General features: G+C 42.7%; 1 protein-coding gene across 7 annotated transcripts in view; it reads right to left on the bottom strand.

The window, feature by feature from the left end:
* Nucleotides 1-465: 465 nt before the first annotated feature.
* The window catches only part of LOC113026353 (kinesin-like protein KIF21A), a 60,247-nt gene continuing 43,538 nt past the window's right edge, over nt 466-17,174 (bottom strand). For 4 of the 7 annotated variants that reach the window (XM_026175044.2, XM_080304575.1, XM_026175039.2 and 1 more), the window contains 8 exons: nt 16,490-16,615; nt 11,518-11,654; nt 10,782-10,956; nt 7,104-7,268; nt 5,550-5,667; nt 5,136-5,306; nt 4,498-4,697; nt 466-3,138 (listed from right to left, as the gene is read on the bottom strand). In XM_026175044.2, the coding sequence (XP_026030829.1) occupies nt 3,048-3,138; nt 4,498-4,697; nt 5,136-5,306; nt 5,550-5,667; nt 7,104-7,268; nt 10,782-10,956; nt 11,518-11,654; nt 16,490-16,615 (1,183 nt within the window). In that variant the 3' untranslated portion in view covers nt 466-3,047. The remainder of the gene's footprint in view (nt 3,139-4,497; nt 4,698-5,135; nt 5,307-5,549; nt 5,668-7,103; nt 7,269-10,781; nt 10,957-11,517; nt 11,655-16,489; nt 16,616-17,174) is intronic. The other 3 variants (XM_080304576.1, XM_026175043.2, XM_080304574.1) reach the window with 2 other exon arrangements.

Here is a 17,174-nt window from a genome sequence, read left to right as displayed (position 1 = left end):
GGCTACCGTGGGCACACCAGTGTACACCTCTGCAGAGATCTCAGATAGTCTTCCACCTCAGATCAATTCCTTCTGGTTTGTCATTTATTACTCAGAGGATGAAGCAAACGTAGCAACAATGGCATCCTAACCTTGATTCTTCTCCCCAGTTTATCACTGGCTATGAACTATTGCCCTCTTGTAGCCAAATGTCATATCGTAGCCTGGTTCCCACAGGCCAGCTGATAGCTTGAACACAGCAATGAAGCAGGTTAGCATTCCACTTTTTAAGAAGATGAAAAATTAAGGATGTCCAGGAGAAAAATAAAAAATAAAATATTGAGTTATCAAACTTATTTGTAAAAACCAAAGACACATTTAGAGGTAGTTTGTTTGCTTGAATAAATCAGCCTACAGATATATTAATAGTAAAAAATAATATATAGTATGTAAGAATACAGAACCAAGAAAATCACACACAGATGGTTGTTTTTGACAGATGGCATTTATTCTGACCAGGCATCTGACATTAGAATCGCTACAGAGTCCGCCATTGGGGAATGGCTCCTAAAACAGGAGGGGGTGCGTCATGGGTACAGGGAAGAAGAAGGGCATAACAAACAAAACAAAGAAAAGAAACTAACCAAAGGCCACTAAACGTGACCTGCCACCTGTATGAAGGATAAGCTCAGTCCAAAGCATTACTGATGCACTCGTCAGTCTTTGTGCCATTCACGGTCCTCTGGGCTCTAGTGTGAGACTACGTTCAGATCGGTGGTCCCACAAAACTAACATTCAGTCAGATTAGTTTTTCGTTTTGAACAGACATTGTTTACATACATTTCATATGTAGTTGAATAATTCCTACAGCTGCTGTTTCACCAAACATTCATAAATGACAGCACAATCATGACAGGCAGGTCAGTTAAACTGCAGAGACCACGAGTGCCTCCAGGAAGGCCCCACGAAGATCAGAACAGAGACAGATGTTGAGTCAATAGTCAGGAAAATAACACTGGTTGCGTCAGAAGGCCTCTCCTCTCAACAACAAAGAGATAGCGTTACACTTATATACACACATACACAACTACGGTACTGAGTGGACCTCACCTGGAGCCCACGACAAGAAGCCCTCTTATAGGGTTGGGAAGGTGAACGTGTCTTAGCAGCATGGGAATTAGACCACAACTTAGCAGTGTAGGTTTAGTGAGTGTTACCAGCATGTGTGAAGAGTGAAGATATATTTGTGCACACAATGAAACATGGACAACAAGTGCAGACTTATATCAGTGCTCAACCTGCTCACATTTAAGGATTAAGTGAATCTCAGAGACTAATTGTGTTGATTTTTGTTTGGTTTTTTTACATGTGCTCAGCGGTTAAAGGTATATGAGATCCTATGATAAAGTTCCACCAATTAAAAAACAAAAACTGCACCAGGCAAATTCTTCATCAATTAATTTTCTCACATTTATGCCTTTGGAAAATTTAGATTCCCCAATTTCATTCATCGTGCATGTCTTTAAGCTGTGGGAGGGTGCAGAAACCCAGAAACAATCCACACAGGAACAGGGACACAGAGGCCTCGGTCAGCTTCCAGATTCCTGTGAGGGGCCTGTGTTAACCACTGTACCACTTACCAGATAAATTCAAGATTTTTACTGTATTTGCTCAATTGTCCCTCATAGGTCTTCAAATGGCTGTCATTATTATAAAACCTTTCCTGACCACTTGCACACCTGTGGTGCACTGCCTCCACTATGTCAAAATCTTAGCATTATAAGCTTTAAACCTTGTGAGTATGGGAGTTGTTGAGTTGTTGAGCAAAGATTCTTTAAGTTTGGTTCATTTCTACTCAATCTTGGTCCTCAGACCCTTCAGGATGTACAGCCTGACCCCCAGAAGATGAATTCTTGGCGCGCACAGCCCAGTGAATGCAGAATAAAACTACCCTACAGACGTCCAGTAGATGCACCTATTGTATAAATTTCAAAATCCTTGTCAACTAGATTTCAACTCATCTGAGATTTTTAGTAGCTACACGTATGGTATCAATTTGAAATCCTATGTCATCTTGTTCTGAAGTTATAATGGCTGTCCATGGTGCCCCTCTGACAGGGTGACAACAGTACCCCATCCGCCTTTTATGACTGAAGGGTAATGATGATCATGCTTCTTAACTTGACACTGAAGACTCCTTCACTAAACTGCCGTTCAAGCTCTGGGTTGTACCTGAAAACCCAGGTACTCTGGATTCCTCCCACAGTCAAAAGACATGCAGTGTATAAAGCAAGTGAGCTTATTTCCCTAAATGTCAAACTTTAGCTACTCTAAAGTGTGTTCTGTTTACAAGTCCAGCTGAGGACAGCAATAAGAACACGTTACACATTTTTGGTCACTGATCTAAAGCTGCTGCAGAAACTGAAGGGAGCACAGAAGCTAGAGCAGGATGTTAAGGGGTAGAATGATTTCTTTCTCACACAGCCACTTTTCTTGCTCTTGGAAACAGGACTGATGGAATAACACTTCTGTTTCAAGTGCAGAGAAACAATCTCAACAAAGTAGAGAAGTGGGTTGTGAAGACCAGCTACCAACCCATTAGCTCTGCTGCACGTATGTATTTCTGTACTCTGACAACAAAACACCACTTCCTTTTTTGGCAGGGTTGCCTGTGTTGTATCGTTGCACTGTGCTGCGTGTAAGCAGAGCTGCACTGATAGTGTCTACTGTGTGTTCACCACATCCTATAGTATCTTGTGAATATAAGTTCTTATAACAATGACAATAATGACAAACCGTCTAAAGCGCAAGAAGAGAGAAATAGAAGTCATTAACAATACAGTTAACTAAATCCTGATTAGCAAAATCCTCTAAGCATACAGAGTCAAAGAAAAGAACTAATGCGTTAGCTTCCACTGTGATGAGATTACCGTTTCCTGTTGGCTCAGTCATGAACGTCACATGATATGGAAGGTGCGTCGTTTAGGCTTGATAGTTAAGGGGTCAAAGTGCAGGGCAGGAGTGCCTTTACGTCCTTCTAGAGTCAAACCAGGCAAGTGGTACCGTGTTCAGTTACTTGCAACCTCGTCTACACTGTCAACCACTTCCAAGGTGCCATCCAGTCCACCACGTGCACGCCAGATCTTCACAGTCCGATCACTGCAAGACACAAAGACACAAAAGTTATAATATATTCCATATCCTCTTAATGTCTTTACATTTTCACTGATTTGAAGACTTTTTACTTGGAATTTACGTATAAAATTACCAATATGTATATGTAATTTGCTGATCACATACATAAATACGTGTAGAGGGGTGCCAAATTAAAGGGGAAAGCCAATATAAGGTATTTCAGTGAACTCCTGATCCATTATGAGCCACTAGAAAGGCTCACTGAAACTACTGGTTGGATGGAAATCTGTCATCTAGGAAAAGAACACTCCGATCAGAAAGAAATGTTTCATCAGAGGACAAAAGATCACCCAGAAGAGAAAATGTGTGTGAATTTGCAGCAACCCTTTCCTAAGGCCAGCTCTCTCACAGCATGAAACATGAGCTGGAGGTGTTTTTAACATTTGTGTGTTACCTAGGGCGATCGTGGCTCAAGAGTTGAGAGTTCGCCTTGTAATCGGAAAGTTCGAGCCCCGGCTCGGACAGTCTCGGTCGTTGTGTCGTTGGGAAAGACACTTCACCTACCGCCTAATTGTGTTGGCCAGAAGGGCCGATGGCGCGATATGGCAGCCTCGCTTCTGTCAGTGCGCCCCAGGGCAGCTGTGGCTACAACTGTAGCTTGCCTCCACCAGTGTGTGAATGTGTGTGTGAATGGGTGGACGACTGGATGTGTAAAGCACTTTGGGGTCCCTAGGCGGGACTAGTAAAAGCGCTATACAAATACAGGCCATTTACCATTACCATTTACCTAAAGATTGCACTACAGTTTTGTCATACTATGATTTAACAGAACAAAGACCAATGAAGCATTTCTCTCCAGTTTGACTTCTGTTCTTGGTTGTCTTAGCAGACCAGACCAAACCTAATATAAACTAATACAGCCAAGAAGAAAAAATTTAACAGCCAATTCACTGATAGTTTAAGGGGGGGGGAAAAGAGCAAAATAAGGGTTATCATCAACATAAAGCCTCATCTCCCTCCCTCGAAACAATAATGGTACATGACATTTGTATTCATTTTTCCTTGTACAACTCTGAATCCATCTCACTCCCTAAAGTGTCACTCAGTCATCAAAACTCTGGGAAACCCTGCTTTATAAGGACAAGTGGATCTAAACTCTGCTGGCAGAATGTCGCTCGCAGCGTAACAGACCCAATGGAACCCACTCACCACAGGGTCAATGCTCATGTTTTTACTTTAATTTGTTACCCATGTGTATATGAGCCTCAGGTGAAGTTGTTTTCCCTCATATCCAGAGAGACACAAACAAACAGTTGTTTGTCTCCCTCTCTGGAGACAAACAGAGAGCCTAAGCATGTGTGTCAGTGTGTGTGGAAAACTCACTCTGAGGCGGTGAACAGGTGGCTGCTGTTGGCAGAGATGCTGTTGATGGGGCTCTCGTGACCCTTGAGCTCCCCCAGTGTCCCTAGAGTGTCTGTGTGCCACAGCTTGAGCACCCCGCCTCTGCATCCACTCAGCAAGGTTGGTGATCCGGGGACGACACCAAGTGCACAAACCCAGTCACGGTGAGCATTTGGGACTTGCTGAGCACAGAGATGTATAGCAGTATGGTTAATAGTGAGAATGTCATGAATGGTTGATGTTTTTGTAACTTACTGAAAGATTATGATCATAATGATGCAATCGCTACAGTAACTTGAGGGTATCATATGGAAAGACATCTTTTTCTTAATGTACAGTCATGTGAAAACTGTACTTTTACTTTACTATCGGCCATTATGTGACAAAGAATGTGACAGAAAGGGCAGTTTTCTGCACATTGATTTACAGCAGGTTTTCCAGGAGAAAAATCTCTGGAAAGACAATAATGGTGATAAAAAAAGAGGAAATAAAAATATTTTAGGCTACTTTTGACAGTTATAAAATCAAAATGAAAAAAAAAAAAATCTATATTGCATCAAATGGAACAAACATCTGAATGTCTCCTATCCATATTTCTTTTTGCATTGATCATCCAGTACCTGCAGTAGGTCTTTACGGTCTAGGTCCCACTTTTTGATGCCATTGTCTCGGGAGCCGCTGAAGAAAATGTCCCCTTGGATTACCAGAGACTCGATACCGTCGTAATGTGGTGGTTCAAAGTTGTGTGTAGGGCTGATGCTTCCCAGAGAGCCTTCAGTCACGTCAAACAGCTGCAACAGCAAAAACAATACATGTTAAAAGGGATGATATGCATCTGAACATAAGGATTATTATAACAAAAGATAAATAAAATCAGTTAAACATGGGTTATGTAGCATGTCTAACCTAAGCTGTCCTTATATTGCATTACTGGATGACTCAGCTGCACAAAGAATCTCACTTTATCATCTGCCTCAAGAAACAAGTGAACAACAGAGATGTGAAGAGCAGCAGTTTGAAAGCCTGAAACACACCTTAATGTAATGGTCCTTGGAGCCAGTGATAACCAGGTCTTGGCTGTTTCCAGACTGATCCACAGTCAAGCACATAACTGGACCAAGGTGACCAGTAAGCTTTCCAGTAGAGGCAAACCTAATGCAGGAAAGGAAATGTTAATGAGTCTTTTGTTAAACTGTCAAGCCAATACCACAGGGGAAATGCCAAAATAAAACTTAAATACATGTATCAAATCAAAGTACAAAGAGAAGATATTACTAAAGTAATGATATACTTAATATATCACTCATGAAAATATGTAAAAATGAGGTTTGCTGAGTTCTGTCTCAGAGAAAATGGGACCGTTCTTATACAGAATATTGATTCACAGTTAGTTTAATCATCCAAAGTACCACTTACTGACTGTTACGTTCGTAAGATGAACAAAGAGGCAATTCATCACAGCTAATATCAGGCAGCTGTCAAAAAGGCGTGACAGCTTTGAAATGGATGCTTGTCAGGTTTTCATACACAATTAAGTTCCAAGGCAACACAATGAAATTGGAGTTTGTACTATCTAATGAAGTGTGCATGTCATGCATCTGAAAATGTCAGGGGAAATCATAAACACACGGTCAGTGTTATTGATGTGCATGTGTTTATCAATACCTCCATACAACACGTTTTAGAAAAAAAAAATAAAGGAAAAAGGTTTTGATCAAACTTTCATCTACGCCTATAAAAAGTAAATCCCAGACGTGAATTTGGCGTCCTCCTTTTAAAACTCTAGACTTCTTCAAATGCTCCTGTTACACAAGGGTCTGACCATTTCTCAGCTGGGTCACATCTCCCTCTCAAAACATTTTCTCCTCAACAATCTTCACTTTGCCTAAAAACGTTACATGCATACAAACTGCTGTTACTGATGTTACCTTTTTAAGGAAATACTTTAAAGACCATTTATCTGAAAATTGGTCTGTTGACCCACTTCCACCATGCCGTTTTGCATTTTGAAATCAAGACCAGATACATCCAAAAATGTTTGAATCTTGGTTAGTTAAAATATAAAAACAAATTAAGGCAGTGCCCATTTTTGATCGAAGGTTGTTTTTTTTTTAACAAAATAAAAAGCATATTGAGGAACTTTCTGCATCTACTGAAATGTTTTTTGTTATGAGTTATAATTATGAGAGTTATAACTTCTTACTGTAATGCACATAGTTTATAATAATTCATTAAGTCAATTTTGAAGACATTGGTGGATGTAAGACATATTTTAGAGATTGTAGTGGTGTAGAATGGGGTTTTAACTTTTATCAGTATTCATTTAAAACTTTTCAAGCTGTTGTGTGACGTTATATTTACAGACAGAATGACAAGCAAAATAAGGTTAACAAAAACAACTGTGCTGGCAGAGGGAAATAAAAACGAAGTGTCACGATAATCTGTACCAAACTCCAAACAATCCACACAAAAAGTACGATATTTCACTTAAGAAAAATCCCTCAGATTGTTAAATCAGACTGACTGCCACCCTGCTAACCCACTGTCTGGATATTACTTTTGCATTCATTTTGAGTATCTCTGCTTACCTTCTCAGGTCCCAGACCCTGACAGAGTTTCCAGCAGCAGCGTACAGGACTGTGCCATTGGGGTTGAGCGCAATCTGGTTGATCTGATTCTCTCCTGCAGGGATGGTGACTGTCCGGCTGGTGTTGGACGCACAGACATCCCCAACATTAACTTGACCAGAAGACCTGAAGATATATGAATAAAATATGTACAAATATGCAACAATTAGGCATAATTAGCATTACAGGAGGTGTAACTTTAAAAACAGGAGTGTCCAACTCCAGGCCTCAAGGGCCGGTGTCCTGCAGGTTTTAGACGTGTCCTTGATCCAACACCATCCATCCATCTTCATCCGCTTTATCCAGGGCCGGGTCGCGGGGGAAGCAGCCTAAGCAGAGAAGCCCAGACCTCCCTCTCCCCAGCCACCTCCTCCAGCTTATCCGGGGGAACACCGAGGCGTTCCCAGGCCAGCCAAGAGATATAATCTCTCCAGCGTGTCCTGTGTCTGCCCCATGGCCTCCTCCCGGTGGGACATGCCTGGAACACCTCACCCAGGAGGCACCCAGGAGGCATCCTTGTCAGATTCCTGAACCACCTCAGCTGGCTCCTTTCAATGTGGAGGAGCAGCGGCTCTACTCTGAGCGCCTCCCAGATGGCCAAACTTCTCACCCTAAGGGAGAGGCCAGCCACCCTTGGAGGAAGCTAATTTCCGCCGCTTGTATCCGCGATCTTGTTCTTTCGGTCACTACCCACAGCTCGTGGCCATAGGTGAGGGTAGGGACGTAGATCGACCGGTAAATTGAGAGCTTCGCTTTTACACTCAGCTCCCTCTTCACCACGACGGACCGGTGCAGCGTCTGCATTACTGCAGCTGCAGCACCAATCCGTCTGTCGATCTCCGGCTCCCTTCTCCCATCACTCGCGAACAAGACCCCGAGATACTTGAACTCCTCCACTTGGGGCAGGAACTCATCCCCGACCCGGAGTGGGCACTCCACCCTTTTCTGGCTGAGAACCATGGCCTCAGATTTGGAGGTGCTGATCTTTATTCCCGCTGCTTCACACTGGCTGCGAACCGTTCCAGTGCGAGCTGGAGGCCCTCACCCGATGAAGCCAACAGAACCACATCATCCGCGAAAAGCAGAGATGAGATTCTGAGGCCACCAAAGCGAAAGCCCTCCGCCACTTGGCTGCGCCTAGAAATCCTGTCCATGAAAATTATGAACAGAATTGGTGACAAAGGGCAGCCCTGGCGGAGCCCATCACCCACTGGGAACGAGTCCGACTTATTGCCGGCAATGCGAACCAAGCTCTTGCAACGGTTGTATAGGGATCGAATGGCCCGTAGCAATGGGCCAGACACCCCATACTCCCGCAGCACCTCCCACAGGACACCCCGAGGGACACGGTCGAATGCCTTCTCCAAGTCCACAAAACACATGTAGACTGGTTGGGCAAACTCCCATGCACCCTCAAGTATCCTGGAGAGGATAAAGAGCTGGTCCAGTGTTCCGCGACCAGGACGAAAACCGCATTGTTCCTCCTGTATCAGAGGTTCGACTAGCGGACGAACTCTCCTTTCCAGCACCCTGGCATAGACTTTCCCAGGGAGGCTTAGGAGTGTGATCCCCCTGTAGTTGGAACACACCCTGCGGTCCCCCTTCTTAAAGATGAGGCCCACCACTCCGGTCTGCCAGTCCAGGGGTACTGCCCCTGATCTCCATGCAACATTGCAGAGGCGTGTCAACCAGGACAGCCCTACAACGTCCAGAGCCTTCAGGAACTCGGGGCGGACCTCATCAACACCAGGGGCTCTGCCACCAAGGAGTTGTTTAACTGCCTCAGTTAAACAACTCCTCATCCCCAGACTCTGCTTCCTCCTTGGAAGACGTGTCAGTGGGATTAAGGAGGTCCTCTAAGTATTCCTTCCACCGCCTGACAATTTTCTCAGTCGACGTCAGCAGCGCTCCGCCAGCACTATACACAGTGCAGGTAGAGCACCGCTTTCCCCTCCTGAGACGTCTGACGGTTTGCCAGAAGCTCTTCGAGGCAGTCCGAAAGTCTTTTTCCATAGCCTCTCCAAACTCCTCCCACACCCGAGTTTTTGCTTCAGCCACTGCCCAAGCCACATTTCGCTTGGCCTGTCGATACCTGTCAGCTGCCTCCGGAGTCCCACAGGGTAACCAAGCCCGATAGGACTCCTTCAGCCTGGTGGCTCCCTTCACCTCTGGTGTCCACCATTTGGTTCGGAGCTTACCACCACAGCAGGCACCAACCACCTTGCGGACGCAGCTCAATGCAGCAGCTTCGGCAATGGAGACGCTGAACATGGTCCATTCGGACTCAATGTCCCCAGTCTCCCTCGGAATGCTGTTGAAGCTCTGCCGGAGGTGTGCGTTGAAGATCTTGCCGACTGGGGCCTCTGCTAGACGTCCCCAGCACACCCTCACTACGCGTTTAGGTGCACCGGCTCTGTCCAGCATCCTCTCCCGCCGCCTGATCCAACTCACCACCAGGTGGTGATCAGTTGACAGCTCAGCCCCTCTCTTTACCTGAGTGTCTAGAACATATGGTCACAGGTCTGGTGATACGATTACAAAATCGATCATCGACCTGTGGCCTAGAGCGTCCTGGTGCCACGTGCACTTATGGACACTCTTATGTTCGAACAAGGTGTTCGTTATGGCTAAACTGTGATTTGCACAGAAGTCCAATAACAAAACACCGCTCAGGTTCAGATCAGGGAGGCCGTTCCTCCCAATCACGCCCCTCCGGGTCTCACTGTCGTTACCCACGTGAGCACTGAAGTCTCCCAGCAGGACAACAGAGTCTCCAGGTGGAGCACTTTCCAGCACCCCACCCAGGGACTCTAAGAAGGCTGGGTACTCTGATCTGCCACTCGGCGCATAAGCGCAGATGACAGTCAGGACCCGTTCCCCGACCCTAAGGCGCAGGGAACAAACCCTCTCATCCACCGGGAAAAACCCCAACGTACCGCCAGCAAGCCGAGGGGATATTAGAATACCCACCCCAGCCCGCCGCCTCTCACCAGGGGCAACTCCAGACTGAGACAGAGTCCAGCCCCTCTCCAGGAGACTGGTTCCAGAGCCCAAGCTATGCGTAGAGGTGAGCCCGACAATATCTAGCTGGTACCTCTCAACCTCACGCACTAACTCAGGCTCCTTCCTGGGGGCAAAAGCCCCCAGACAACATATCCGAAGGGATACACAAACCCCTCCACCACGATAAGGTAGCGATTCACAGACAGAGCTGATTTAAATGGCAGCTACCACCTCAAGATGTCTTGAAGTTCTCCGGAGGCCTGGTAATGAACTAATCATTTGATTCAGGTGTGCTGAGCCAGGGTGATATCTAAAACCTGCAGGACTCCTGCTTTAAAGGGTATAACTCAAATTGATGTTCATTTTCTTTAAAGCTAAAGAAATACTGCTAAAACAATAACAAATCCATAGACTGTACAACTTAACATTTTCAATGATTTGGAAAGAAAAATATTTGGGAAACAAGAGAAAAGTGTGAAAACTAAAGTGCTTATTATTTTATCCATATTAAGTACATAAAGCTTAACTATACCAACTGACGGGGTTGTAAGTTTGCTATATAGAAACTATACAGAAAGTGTGTGCCAGGAAAGTGAACATAATGTTCATCAGTCCATAATAAATAGTCTTACTCACGTTAGTGTGCGGATGCATTTGGCCGAGTCCCGAATGTCCCAGACTTTGATGTAGGAGGTAGAGACGGTAAAGACCAAACTAGAGCTATAACGGACTGACACAACATTGTTGGGGTGACCCGCTAGAGACATTATCTCCTGACCCGTCACCAGATTCCACACCTTACAGGTCCGGTCTGCAAATTAAAACACCATCTTGTCATTTTCACTGTGATTTATGACAATATTAAAATACAGAGAACATTTCTGAGAACGGGATGTCAAAACTGAAGAGCGCCACAACAAAACTGATTGGATAAAATTTATCACGGTGCAAGGGATACAAAACAAAATCCATTTTAACTGACAGCAAAACTAAACAGAGCTGGACAGCACCTTCTTGCACTTGGAATGCACAATTAATCCTGCTGGGATAAATTGGCACTCTAGCCGATTTCCTGCACATTAAAATCCATTTGTTATGCTTAAAAGCTCCATCACCATAACAATGTTGTGGCTTGGACAATGTCATTTATGTTCCATCACCTCATTTATCCACCATATGACAATCCTAATTAATCCTTATTGGCTTTTATATGTGGTGTTATGCTGCTATATAATAACACAACACCATGTCCAAGTGTAATAAATTACCATAGCTGTAACAAGAAGGCATCTGAAGAATACTGATTAGAGGTGTAAGATTAGAGTCAGGAGGTGAAAGAAGGAAGGAAGGAGGGAGGATTGTGAGCATTAACCTTTGGATCCTGTGAACAGCAGGTCGTCAGTGCAGTCAACACATAAAACAGCTTTACTGTGTCCCTCCGCCACATGAACACACTGTAATGTCGACGACCGGCTGCTCTTGGTGGGTGGGACCGGGTTAATGACGCCCCTGGAAAACAAACAAACCACCATCATAAAGGGCAGCATCACACATGGCAAAGTAAAAAAAGAAGAAAAAAAACTCCAACAAATTCACACAACAGACTCATGCAGCTCTCTCAGTGATGCAAACCAAAAATAGAAAGAGATGAAAATAAGAGAAAAATGATGAGACAGCTGTGAAAGGAGTCACCCTTGTGTTGAAAGAAAGGAAAGACAAGCCAAGAACCTATAAATAATCGAGATGATTTCTTTTGCAGCCTATAATTGATTGAAACACCCAAAGAGCCGAAGACAGGTGATCACTGGAAACCCATGGAGTCTTCTTATCGGGGACTGAGAATTCTGCAGCATCTCAGTAAGCCTGGTTGATCACTAATTGGCTGGCTGTGATAGTGTAATTGTAAAATTTCATAACCAGCGAATCTGCAGCATGAGCTATCCAAACGATGACACTTATCATTAGTAGGTTTTTGTTCTTCAGGCTTGAAGCCTGAAAAACTTCACAGATGTGAGAAAAAACATCTGTTTTTCTGTTTTCTCTTTTTCATATTTCTGGAGAGCTTTGTAGTCTTCCACAGAAGTCACAGGAGAGGACTGCAGAGGGTTCAGGTTCAATACCAACAATGCACTAAACACAGTGACGCTGTTTGGCTTTGTTCCAATTATCTTATGGTCTTGGAGAAGACATCCATTCATTGATTTTAATCATGTTTTAACATGTTTGTTTTTTTTCCTGGGTAACTCTCGCACAAAGTTGCCAAAGAAGTGGGGGAAGAAACCCCAGAGAGAACAAAACCAAAGAACAGCCCTGCAGCCTGCAACAGACTGGCATGCTCCAGGAACAAGCTCCAGCCAGACTCTCACCATGAACTGGCTAAGGGGAAGAAAACAGATGGATAGGTATGGCAAATCAGCAACAGCCCAAAAATAAAGTATTCATACTTGTTTGAAATCAGAGAGTGGAGCAAAGCTACTGTAGGAGGAAGCTGAAGGACAGGTGCAGGCATCCCTGAGGGGATGATATTCTGATATTCCTGGGGGCTGATTAGCTACTGATTATAAAACTAACTGTTTCCTATTCCTGAGTTCCTGAGTTGTTATCTGCAGTGCAACCTCGAGAAGAGCTAATTGTAGTGTGAGCGTGTACCCATGAATAAAAAGGCATTTTAAAAACATAACACATGGGAGGAATACATTTTAGTGTAATATACTGAGCATCTATATTTTCCATACCCATCAATTACTTCTACCTTCCATAAAGCGATTGGAATTATACAGATTTTTACCAAAGCGATTTAGTAATAGTTTTCCAAAGCTTTTACTTCCAAATCTGATAAATTATGTCTTCACATACATAATGACGTTGCACACACACTGAGAATGTACTTTCCATTAAGCAGAGTGTAGCAGCTAATATAACATGACTATGGATTGTGGATGGAGAAGTAGGAGTGCCTTTTAGAATTTGTAAGCGCTTTATTAGTTTGTTAGAGGAGCTGCAACTTTGATTAATAAGTGTGACAACTGTGGCTGAAAGGCCTCTTCTCTGCCTCATCTCAGCTAACTGAAGTCACTGAAGTGGATCTCTCCAGTTCAGAGGAATCAGATGACAAACATTTTCTGTTTGCTATCGATATGGTCTAAGGAGCTTGTGCATTTTGAGTCCTCGACCTGAGTGTTTCCATCACAGCCATCTTGGTTGAAAAAAGCTTGATGTGATGAGGTGGTGCAGTTCTGACTCTAAAACTTGCCAATAATTAGTGAGTGACAAGCTATCCAATGAGCATGTGGTTTTAATACCACAGATAAATCTCTTTGGAAACAGACTTTTTTTAAATGAGTGACTGAGCCTATAAACTCAACAGGACAGTGTTTACAGAGGTCAAATCAAAGCCATTTTCCCCAGAGACTTCAGTAGCACCAGACATATTTTGTAAACAACACCTCACAGCTTTCAGCGTATAGATTTAAGGTATTTTCACACTGGCTTCTTTTTTCCATTACAGAAGCCACGACTATGTTTTATACCATGTATTTTAAGCGTTCGCACTAATTGAGAGATGTCAATGTCTCTGGGCTACAAACATTGCTGGACTAAAAGTTTGAGCCTTTAAAATACAAAATCTGAAACTAAATAGATGTCACAGTGGCTACCTATCTCTTCTGCAGTCTTTTAGCCAAAGAATCAAAAACAATATGGTCTTAAATGTTTCTGCACGCATACAGGCTCCACTTTACAATGGTACAATATGCTTTTATAAACTTTGAATGTCTGACATTGTCTTTTATTATATTTATGTACAAAATCCACATGTATTAACCAAAACATCATTGCAGTTACTTGGGACAGAGTAAGCATTTGGCCAGCATTTAACAAAATAACATTTCAGAAAGCCCATCTGATCCTGCACAACATTTGCAGTATGCCTTAGGTAACCTGTCATACGGCTTAAGTGGCTATTGAGAAAAGCAGTAGGGGAGAGACAGGAAATGGCAGGCAGCTCTTCAGGTTTCTGAAGGTAGGCAGAATCACTTCCAATTAAGCTACTGCATAATTAAACTGTGGACTAAGCTGTTAAAACACTGCTGGCAGGAGTGTGGCAGGACTGCATGAAGAGAGCAGATGCACATGCTGCATTTATGTCATCGAAGCCACCAGCAGGATGGTTTTGGCAGTAAGGCGTTGTCACTTGTTCACACTCATCTGAAGCTAATAAGGATTACTGAAATGTTTGCTGCTCAGTCTGGTGTCTTAAGATTACCAGTTGGTTGACAGTGTAAGCAACTATCATTCTGTCAACAAATCATCATGCCATTAAAGTTCCTGTTTTAGAGCAACAATTTATTCTCTTTTTACACAAAAAGCCTGGCAGACCTCAGGCATTTATTATCCTTGTTTCACTGAAAACATTATTTATATGCAGTCCTAAATCCCCCAGTTCAACAGGTTTTACCATCTTCCCAGCATACGCAACACTTTTCCCCCCAAATCCATCTTTAATGAGGTCAAATTAGAGCTCTGGGAGAAAAATCTGAACACTGTAATTTTTGGAATATATTTAAAGAAAAATGATTCATCTTGTGTCAAAACAGCTTTTAATGACTGCTTAAATCTAACAATAGCTGAGCATGTGTGTGACTACACTGCACACCAGAAAGAAATTGGTGGATGGTGGATGAAAAAAAGAAGAAGAGAAAAATGAAGAGACTCGTTTTAACAAAAATGTCATGTTTAGCCTGAGGGTGGTGGCAGAGTAAATGCCATGCTGTAGCCTAGAGAGTTTATCCTGTTGGGTGTCCTTGCCTAATGGTCAAAACACAAACAATTTAAATGCAGCAACCCAGGATGCTTCCCATACAAGGCGGCTTGTTGCTGGCATTTTCCTGCCATGTCATAAAAACGCATCCATAAACTTGTAAAAGACCACAAACAATTTAATATTTGTACATGTATATTTTTATCTCTCTCTTCTTCATTTCCACCTTATCCTCCTCACCTCAAGCGTCACCTCCTGAAATGATATCAGGGCTCTAATAAACAAAAATGCGCATAAACATGTTTAATTATTTTGAATATTGTCACAATTACTTATTGTCAGCAGATTAGACAATAAAACTAAACCAGAGCCTTGCTGGTTATAAGCTAACATTATTCCAACTAATGTTGGACTCAAATGTTTTTAAAAAATAAAATAAAAAAATAAAAATCTCACTTTCCCTTTGAGTTTATTCACCAAGTGTCCGAGTCCAACAACGTTACAGCGACTGCAAAGAAAGTTTCAGTGACACCAGCTAAGAGTAGCTAAGTGCAACAAAATCCACTAAAACTCAACAACTAACCTCAGTATTGTCATTAGACATCAGTGAGCTTCACTGATTCATAAACTCGTATCAGACTCAGAAGGTTTACAGCCTCCTCCAGATTAAATGGATGTAAACAAGCAGCATACTGATGAGGTAAACGGCAGATTGGCAGTCTACACTCGACGGCCAGCATTGTTTGTCCTTAACCGACCACTGTATCTAGGATTAGGTGCTTAAAATTGGGAAGGGTAAGAATAGAATTCAGTTGACTGCAATCTACTGACATCTAGTCATGAGCTTTTATACACTACCTTTAAACAGTAACCCTCAAAACCACTGCAATCAAGACTCTTGGGTATAGTTACAGATACTGACATAATGCTCACATGTAATAATTATGATTCCTAAATAGTTAATGCAATTGTTATTTTTCATTACTTTGACAAACCACTTAGATTTAATCTGCAAGTCTGTACTACAAATACATCTTGACCACTTTCACAGCACTAATATTTTTGAAGTTGCTCATATTCTAAAACAGGACGACAGGCAATGAAGAAGAATTCTTAAGATATAATCAAAAACTGCTGTCAGTATTTTTCAGTTGATGCACAGCCAGTTTTATAATAACTGTTTGCTCACTGTTCAATCTTTCTATTTGAATCTTACGCTGGAAAACTTACTGGTGAGATAAAGAAAAGTAAAGAGAGCGATTTCTGAACAGGACATCAGGAACAAGCGAATCAATTAGCAAACAAACAATGAATTTGATCCCAAACTATCAAAAATACAGTAATCACCAGCTTTCAACATTAGAGCTCAGAGAAGATACGTGTTATTTAAGTTGGGAAAAAATTACTTCAAATGAAGCATAGAGCTTGGCATGTGACGGTCATCAAACAAGATGCAGAGCATTATGTAGGTGACACCACATGCTTTTCCAAACCAGGAAACCAGAAGGAGGAGTATTAGTAGGGTCAAAGTGAAGTAGTTTTGTCTTTAAGCTCTGTAGCCAGGATGGTGGCATCAAGCTCTTACTGTTTAATGTCCTTGACCTTTGCCCTTTCAGCCGCTGCTTGTGCCTTGTCATAGGTCTTCCTGCGCGAGAGCGGGGAAGGCTCAGGAGCTCGCTTTTCCACGCCTGGCAGATTTCTGGAGCCAGAACTGAATGTTCAGTTTTACCGATTTATCCACAAACAACACAGATAATATAACAAAAAAAAGATTTTTAAAACAAATGGAAATGAAACCAATACAAAATAATGGCAACAATGACGAGATGAGCATGCAGTACACACAGAAATACAGTTACCTGATGTTACAGTTCCAAAACAGTGATGGTTCTTCGTCAAGCTCATGTTTAACAATGAGTGCAGTGTGTGCTGCACATCCACAAATATAATTCTAACTGTATCATTTTTGATGGATTATTATCAGCTAAGGTTTATTCTTACATAAAGCAACTGGCTCCATTTTAAAGCACTGCTTGTCACGAGACATTTAATGCAGCCTGGTTAGTATTTCTTTTATTAGTGTGCAACTGACCTGGAATGAGGAACGGCAAGGGAGACTTTTGCAGGGCACAGTAATAATCAAGCAATACAAAATATTTGCTCGTCTCTACATGCTTTTCTCAAATAGATTCATCAATTGCTGTAAGGTATAGCAAAATGTGAAGGTGCTTGTAAACAATATATAACCAAATAAAGCAAAGAAGCGCAGC

This window comes from Astatotilapia calliptera, chromosome 7, assembly GCF_964374335.1.
Source record: "Astatotilapia calliptera chromosome 7, fAstCal68.1, whole genome shotgun sequence".
Lineage (NCBI taxonomy): Eukaryota > Metazoa > Chordata > Actinopteri > Cichliformes > Cichlidae > Astatotilapia > Astatotilapia calliptera.
This window is presented reverse-complemented; position numbering and strand designations above follow the sequence as displayed.